An 8,588-nucleotide genomic window follows, 5' to 3' on the forward strand; every position below is an offset into this window, starting at 1 on the left:
TGCCCTTCATTCACCTTTGGGAGTGGGGTGGAGAAGATCTAGGTATCAAGGAATGGCTGGCTTATAGACCCTTGTTTTAGTGAGGTTTGTGAAGATTTTGTGTCTGAAGTAGTGTTCACTTTGGTGTGGTCAAGATTTCAAAGGGAAATGGAAATGTGTCCTTGAGTCGCAAGCTCTGTGGAAGGGTCAGACCAGGGTCTTTCAGGAATCTAGATGGGCAATGAAAATAGGGGTGGTCTCTGTGTCCATCTCTCTTGCCTGGGCCAGCTCACTCTTGCTCCTGCCTTCTTATGAAAGCAGGCACTGTTCAGATGCCCAGCTTCCTTGCAGCTGTGGCTGGCCAACCCAGAGACAGGACGGATGGCCCCACAGACTATGAGACAAAGCCAGCCCTGATAAAATCCTTTTGGGCAGACAGCTGCCCAAGTCCCTTACTATGGAAGAGAGGGCAAGAAAGACAAAATGACACAGGATTAACATTATTATTGAGATTTATTTCATTAATGGTCTTACAACTTGGGGGGGTAGGGCAAAACCAAGATGTTTAACTCAAATGCTAAGCACTTGTGTTGAGAAACAACATGATGAGTAAGGTCCCATATTGCACAGGAGCCAGGCCAGAATCAAAGCACGACATCAAGGAGGTTATGTGAGAGGAGATGCAAAGTATGCAAAGCAGTGTTAAAACCCTTCCTTTACCAGTCTAGTAGCAGAAGAGCCTGGATGGGGAGGCAAGCCCCCTAGTCTTCTCTATGAATATACAGCAATCCTGGGCAGCTTCCCAACTTGGAACTTAATTTCCCCATCACTAGAATAGGCCGAATCTGCCTTAGGCCCTGGATGAGGCAAGGATACTATTGGGGGGGGGGTGTAACTCTTTTACTGTTGTGCACTTTCCCAGTCAATCAATACAATTCTTCTAGAGTTTTTCCCCTATTTTCCTCAAACAGTGGCATCATGCCCCCCCCCAAAAAAATGGTAGGCATGAATGAAAAAGGAAAGAACAAACAATCTTGCAACCAGCTTCAGGCTTCCTAGAACTGTAATAATTAACATCTTCTGGGGGAGGGGGCAGGGGGCAGGGTGGGGAAGGAGAGAAGGGGTTTCTTTCTCTACCTGCCTATCTACACACATCTCTTGTACAAGTGCTACATGCCTTCTCTGTAAAGTAAGCCAAGGGAAGTGGTACACTTTGAGTCTAAAAGAACCAAGGAGTGCTTCTGCTAGAGACTGGATGAGTAACGAGCAGTAAAATGTCCTGATGCCCAGGACTTTGGTCCAGTATCCAAAATGTTCCTTCTGACTTAGAGAATAAGGTATTAGGTTTGGTGGGGGGCAGTTATTTTACAAGTTTTGAAAAGTTACAGATGAGTTAATGGCATAAAAAAAGTCAAGTAGAGGGCAGTGTCTCCTACTCACCCCCCACATAAGGAAGGAGGGTAAATAGTTTGAAAGGGTTAGCCTATTGTCTAGATGATAGTGCAAGATGAAAAGGCACCACCCTTCCGGCTGCTGTGCATGGGCACAGTGTGACCCTTCCCATAGTATCCTGTGAAGATAGCCCTAAACTCTAACTTTTTAGTCAGACGCAGCATCCACTGCCCATTGCCCAAAGAGTAGAGCTTGCCCCGACTGAGCTCGCTCACCTCCTCTCCTTGACTTCCCCCCTTCTCTTGTCGAAGCATCTCCAGCAGGTCGATACCAGTCTGGACAGGCTCTACCCCAGCTGCACAGCCAAGGGTGATGTGGGCACGGCTGCCTCGAGGCAGGTTGTCAGCAGGTGTCACTTTGTCCACATCAGCTGGCCACAGCAGCAGCTCCTGCTCCCCCAGCTCCACACGGGCGCCCAGGGTCTTAGGCGTCACAAACAGAGCAGAGACAGTCAGGGTGAAGGCTTTAGAGTAGTATTTCTTCACCACCTGGGGTTGAGGGGAGAGAAGAACAGGTGGTTTGACAAGAAGGTTGGTCACTCTTATCAGGGCCACAGGAGAGGGGAAAAATGACTAGGAAGTGAGGGTAGTATTAAGGCTCATTTAGGTATCCTAGGAGCATGTTAGAGGGAAAGCAGGAACCAACTCAAGATGGAGAATTTGATGACAGTGAAAAGCTTCCTATGTCATATTTGAGATCTGATAGTGAGACTTGGAACAGGGTCAGAGCATCTGGCACAGGTGTTTAACTGATGAGGCAAGAAAAGTGGAAGGGATATTCAGCTGGCATTTCAGTTTATCATGGGTTCTGAAGCTTTTAATATCCATGTTGGCTGAAGAATATTCTTAGTGACTTCAGGAAATCTAGACTTCGAAGATCTGTTCCTAGATTGGTTTTTAGGAGATCCTAGTTGAAATTTCCATGGTTGTAAATAGTTACCAAATGGAATCGGGAAGAGATTTATTTAAGATTTCCCTTAGACACACTGCTTAATTTCATTTCAGATTTGGGTTGATAGTTGTCTTTGGACTTTAAGAAAAGCCCTTGCCCTCTCCCACCCCCTCCCAGCCAACTCCCAAAATTAGCCCCAGCACTCACTTCCTGCTGGGCATAGTCATTAGCCCCATCAGCTTTCCCATAGTCACAGAACTTGGTGGTGCAGTGCAACACCCCAGGGGGTCTCTTCACAAAGTAGGAAGCCAAGGCAATCTTCTCCTTATGTTCATCCCCAGACACAACTGTGGGGAGAGGGAGGAAGGAATGCATCAGAAGAAGAGGTCACAGGGTCCTGGCTTATAGGTAGTACCTCTGTCTTAGATTAAAGATTTTAAAGAAGGGAACTGTGATTTGTTCATTTTTAATTTCCTGGGATTTAAATTTTGCTATTATTTTTTGAGCTATCTTACCTAGTTTTATGTTCCTAAACCAAAACTGACACTTAAAGGACACCAATTTTCCCCAGAAACAACAAAAAACTTTATATATTTATAATTTGGTCCTTCTACCAAAAATAACAAACTTATCAGAAGAGAGGGAGTATGGAATTGTGGAATTAGAGTTGGAGTTTGGAAAGGTCCAAGTTCAGATCTTATTTACTTGGTGTGGGAGCCCAGGCAAGCCACTGCAACTTCTAGAACCACAAGTTTCCTCTTCAGTAAAATTGGGATTCTAATAGAACCTATTTGAGTGCTGTCAGAAATCAAATCTCAGTGCTGTAGGAACATTAGTCTGGGGGATGGGCAGTATGGACTGAGTATATGCATGGGCCTGCTGGTTTTTGTTGCTTTTCCTTATCCCAAGTGCTTTCCCTGCGCAAGTGCACAATATCTAGGAAATAAACTAGTGACTTATAACTTCTGTCCTCACAAAGGTAGAAGCAGTTCAGTAAGCAATTAATAAATGATTTTTTTCATCCATCCATTTAAAATTGTGATGAGTGCTATTGACTGAGTTAGAGCTGGTATTTACATCAATTGGGGGGGGGTCCCTTTTCCTGGGGTTTGGTTGCTCCCTACACTCAGTGTAGATCTGGTAACTCCTTAATTCCTCCGTCCATCTAAGTAACTCCCTGGGCATATGTTCTTCTCACTACCAGGCTTTTGCCTCTAGTTTCAGATGCCTCACTACAGACTAAGTCAGGACACTGCCCCACTCGAAGATCTAGGTGTTTGGGAACAGGATAGGGGGAGTAAGGAAAGAAGCTTTTGCAAAAGGTCAAGTGGTACAGTAGAAAAAAATCAAATCCTGCTCCTTACCATCAGAGTGTCCCCCTCATTGGGCCTCAGTTTTTCCATTTATAAAATGAGGGGTGGACTTAAGTTGCTTCTAAAGTCCCTTCCAACTCTAATTCTACAATTTTGTGTTTGAACCATCTAGGTTGTCATTCTCCCCAAAATGACCCTGGCTGTCCTGGGAATTGGCGTGTGCTTTTCTCTCTAGAGCCATTAAACTTGTTCTCTAAGGAGTGATGGCACTTTCCCATCCCCTCTACTGAGAATGACCCCTCATGGTCTTGGCTCCCCCCATTGATTCCTCCTCTCCAACTCTCAGGAAGAGTCATTGTTTCCCTCATATAGACCCAGAAAGCAGGCTCAGGAGTGACATACCCCCACCAGAGGTCACCCACCAAGTCAGAGGTAAGGCAACATTCCCTCCAAAGACTCTTTATCTCTGGGCTTGGCTGCTCTCCTCATCCTCCCCTTTCAGCAGGTTCCCAGCCCCAGAAGAGAGGTTGCCCTCAGTTCTCCAGATTTGCCCAGGGCTTAATTGTCCCTATATCTGAGTCATATACCCTTGGTTTGCAGACCTAGTTTTGCTGGCTTTGGCTGACAGGACTCTTCAAGGGAAAAAGAAAGGTTTGGCAAATGAGTGCATGATTGAACCATTGACAAATGAAGGAAGTTGGGATTGCTCAAAGCCTAAGGCTGAGATCACAGAGGCATTCTGGTCAGAGCTAGCATGGGAGGCAAAGGGATCTGGCCTGGAGAAGCAGGATGCCTAGCTCCTAGGCTCCCTTTGGACCTTTAGCTGGTTTCCCTCTCCAGGCTTCTTGCAACAAGGACTCTGACTGCAGTCTATGATGCCCCAATAGTGCTGACTCCGGTTTACTACTACTACTACTAACAACTAACATTTGTAAAGTGCCTGCTGGACAAGTACTTGACAGTGATCCTCACAATACTTGGAAGGTTGGCACTTTTATTATCCCCATTTTACAGATGAGGAAACTGAGGCATACTGATCAAGTGACTCACCCAAGGTCACAGCTAGTAGGGAAGATTTGAATTCAGGAAGAGGAAGTTTCCTTTCTCAAGACCCAGCACTACTGACAATACCACCTAGCTGCCTTTCAAAAATAGATGTCTGAGGCCAGATTTTAATTTGGCTCTTCCTGTTTTGAGGCCATTGTACCACCTAGCTACGTCAAAAAGATTATCAAGAGTTTACCTTTTAAGGATGCCAGGGTGTCTTTCCCAAAGCAAATGATGGAGAGGCAGTGCAAATATGTGCTGGGGCAGGGATGGAGAAGCAAGGGAAGGTTACAGTGGAAGACTGCCCTGAATTCCATCGTTTACTGCCTTGTTAGCCACCTTGTGGATAAGAGAACTAATCATATGTATGTAGGTTCTGCTGCTAAGCTGGAGATCTTTTAAGGTTCCCTGCCTCCCTCTCACCCTACACCCCCACCCCCCCAGGCCCTCTTCTACATACAGTACTTCATCTCCTTCTTGAAGGCCTTGTGGTTGCTCAGCTCATCCAGAAAGGCCTGTCCAGCCTTCTGCAAGCTCTCAGAACCTTTCTTGCTCAGGAACCAGCCAAAGTAGAGTGGCAGAAAGTCCTTCTCCACTCCCGGTTTCAGCTTCTTCAAATCATCAACAGAGAGCTGCCATTGGTTCTTCTCCTTAAGCAGAGCGCAGTCCAGCCGCCATGATGTCTTAGGCTCCACTAGCACCACCAGGTATTGGTACTGATCAGCAAGATCGAAGATCTTCTCTAGGCGATCACGCTCATGGTGGGTGTCATCCACTACAAGGATACTAACGTCTCGGCGGCAGTAGATGTCCAGATCCTCATCAAGTTGCTTGTATTGCTCATGGAAGGCAGCCCGAGAACCTGGAGTTATCTTGTAGGTATCAGCAGACACCATCTTGGTGCCATCACGATACCTATCCACAATGGCCCGGGCCAGTGTGGACTTCCCACTGCCTGGCAGCCCCCGGAGGACAAAGAGAGTCTTGCACTCACGAAACGTGTTCACAGTATCCTCATCAGTCAGGAATGGGAACTGTAGTTCGGGCTTGTCCTTGGCAGCTGAGGATGACATCTTGCGGAAGAAAATCTTAGGCAAGAACGTGTGATTTTTCCGAGAGAAACCTCTGTTCTGTAAGACCAGGGCAAAGAGGATATTAATCTTGGTAGATGCCAAAGCTGATGACATCACTGATGACATCAGATCAGTCAACAGCCATCACCACAAACTGCTCGGGCTCTCCCACTCACCAGCAACAACAACTCCCAATTGAGAGAGCGCCATAGGTGGGACTCCTCTCCATAAGCAAATTTTACTGTTAACTCACCTGCCCATGAACAAGAGCAACAAGCACACAAAATAACACACTCTTACTGCCTGGGTAAAGATAACCCAGAACCCAGACCACAAGGCCATGTCTGGGACAGATACTGCTTGAGCCTATCTCTTCTTTTTTTTTTTTTTTTTAAGGTTTTTGCAAGGCAAATGGGGTTAGGTGGCTTGCCCAAGGCCACACAGCTAGGTAATAAGTGTCTTAAGACTGGATTTGAACTTGGGTACTCCTGACTCCAAGGCCGGTGCTTTATCGGGCCTATCTCCTAACAGATCTTTCCTAATTACTACTCCTGTCTTTTCACATTCTGACTCTAGCCTTATCTTCTCAGGCTAACTATATAGTTAGTACTTTCCCCCTTTTCATCACTCATGTCTCACCAGAATGGTTTATACTTGTACCTCATACCCAGGAATCCATATCCTGCCTCAGTGCTTCTTGCTCAGGCTGTTGCCTCTGCTGCCACCATGTCCCCCTCCCAATCTGGAATGTTCTTTCTCCTACCTTCCATCTCTTGGAACCCCTGGCTCCTTTGAAGGCTGTTTAAGTGCCATCTCAAGGCCATTCTTTTATTCTTTGATGGTTTTCCTGAGTTATCCCATACCCCACCTCAACCCATCACAGAAAATACAAAATTTTAAAATTCAAAATAAAATATCTTGTATTTATCTGAAAATGTCATGTTCTAGTAGATGATAAGCTCTGTGAGGGCAAAGACTCTTACTTTCCCAGCACATGTCTAGCACACAGAAGGCTTGTTCAATAGACTTGAGTTTTGGGGTTTTTTGGTTGACTTTTTGTGGCAGGAGCAGTGATCACTCTTAAGGCACAAGCATCATCTTGTCCTGGGTCCCTTCTCACTTCTTAGGAAGCTAGCTTGAAGAGGAGTGTGAAAAGTCTCACCTAGTCCTTCCCTGTCTTTGACTCTGAGGCTAGACCAGCTGGTCCCCAGGTGAGACTGCTCTCACCACATTTCTCTTTGGGTAAACAAGAGCACAGGAAACATCAAAGACCTCTTCTCTTCCAGGAAGCTCATGTTCTTGGGGCAGGAGCTAACTTTTCATTTCTGACTTAAATTCAATTCTGTCAACATTTATGAAGTACTATGTCTGCCTTCAAAAGAAGCTTACCAAAGGAGCAGGGAATAAGACACAAAGAATTAGCATACCAGGGAGGATGAAGACTAGGCTAATGGAGTGGTCCAGGCAAAGGACTATGTATGATAAAGATGGGAAAGGAGAGATCACCATCCCCTGGGGGAGATCAAAGAAATCTTCATGGAGGAGGTGGCATTTGAGTTGGTCCTCTAAAAAATGGACTGGGGGAACTTAGGGCATTACAAGGATTTGGGCTTCCCAGTTCTCTCCTGGCCCTTTACCTATTCTCCCATCCTAACTCTCCTGACTTCTTAAATCTCCTTTTTAATCATTCTGACCCAGTTTTGGATTTAGGGTTTTTGTTTTTGACTTGTTTTAGTTCAAGGGATGTTTTGTTGAAATGGGAGGAAATTCGCCAAAATGACTTTTGTAGGGAATTTGATCAGTAAAATTTGTTTAGAAGTTCTCTATCCTGCCCATTTAAAGTGTTCACCTTGGGGTCTCTGGTTTTTTTGAGGAAAAATCAGAGGGGGAATTAGGGGGGAGAAGTTTATGAAAGGGCACCCCCACCCCCACTCCAACAATCACTACGAAGATAATAGTCTCTTGTTAGGATGGGGGGGCACAATAGCCCCAAAGAGGAGCTGGCGGGGACGGGAGGGGAGGGGCGCCGGGAGCTGCCGGACAATTGGCTCCTTTCACCAGCACCACCGGGGCCGCCGCCTCCTCCTCGGCCCTTTTCCCCCACCAAGCCCCGGTGTGTGCCCCTGCCCCGGCTTCCCGGCTCCGGCCGGGCCTTGGCACGGCGCCGTGCCCTTGGCACCTGTGGGCCGCCCGCGGCCAAAGCAAGGAGGAGGAGGTCTCCCCGAGTCCCGCGGGGCCCGCGGCACCCACTGCCCGCCCCGCGCCGGGCCCCGGACTCCAGAAGGGGGCTTTCCGCCCGGGGGCCCCGGCGCCGCTCCCCTCCCCGGCTCCGAGCCCGCGGGGGCCCGTGCGCTGAGCCCCCCACTCACCATGATGAGGAGGGCGCGCTCCGCCTCGGCCCGGGAGCAGAGTGAGGCCCGCGGCCCCCGCCCGGGGGTTTTAACCGGAGTCCGGCTGCGAGGGCGGAGCCGTGTGGCCTCGGGCCACGCCGCCCGCGGGCCCTCGTGCGCCTGCGCGCTGCCGCTCCCACGGAGGCGCCACCCTGCGGCCCGCGCACGTGTGCCCCTGCCCCCGGGAGGCCCCGGGGCGCCCGCTGTGCCCAGGGAGCCAGCGCTTAAAGCAAGGGGCCCCTGCCCGCGGGGAGAACAGGACCGATGGCGGGGGTGCCCGCGACTCGGGCTTGGGACGGAGCCCGGGCGCTTCCCAGCCTTGCTGCCCGCCCCGGCTCAGTGCCAGGCTGCCGGGCCCACCCTTACCTGGCTGACCCCGTCATAGCCGTGCTGTGGCCATCGGGGAGGGGGAGGGGAGGCCATCCTGCGCTTGCCAGAAGTTC

General features: G+C 48.8%; 1 protein-coding gene across 1 annotated transcript; it reads right to left on the reverse strand.

The window, feature by feature from the left end:
• Positions 1-473: 473 nt before the first annotated feature.
• CNP (2'',3''-cyclic nucleotide 3'' phosphodiesterase) lies at positions 474-8,210 on the reverse strand. Its single transcript, XM_074223908.1, has 4 exons — positions 8,125-8,210; positions 5,143-5,812; positions 2,530-2,669; positions 474-1,919 (listed from the first exon to the last, which is right to left on the reverse strand). The coding sequence occupies exons 1-4, from the start codon at positions 8,125-8,127 to the stop codon at positions 1,470-1,472; spliced, it is 1,263 nt and encodes a 420-aa protein (XP_074080009.1). The 5' UTR covers positions 8,128-8,210; the 3' UTR covers positions 474-1,469.
• Positions 8,211-8,588: the final 378 nt, after the last annotated feature.

This window comes from Macrotis lagotis, chromosome 2 (assembly GCF_037893015.1).
Source record: "Macrotis lagotis isolate mMagLag1 chromosome 2, bilby.v1.9.chrom.fasta, whole genome shotgun sequence".
Taxonomy (NCBI): Eukaryota; Metazoa; Chordata; class Mammalia; order Peramelemorphia; family Peramelidae; genus Macrotis; species Macrotis lagotis.

Bases quoted from the DNA above. Each gene is read 5' to 3' on its own strand.
- CNP (XM_074223908.1), bottom strand. The intron at 2,670-5,142 runs GTATGTAGAAGA...CTCTCCCCACAG, and splicing joins CAAGAAGGAGATGAAGTACT to TTGTGTCTGGGGATGAACAT. The intron at 1,920-2,529 runs GTGAGTGCTGGG...CCTCAACCCCAG, and splicing joins ATGACTATGCCCAGCAGGAA to GTGGTGAAGAAATACTACTC.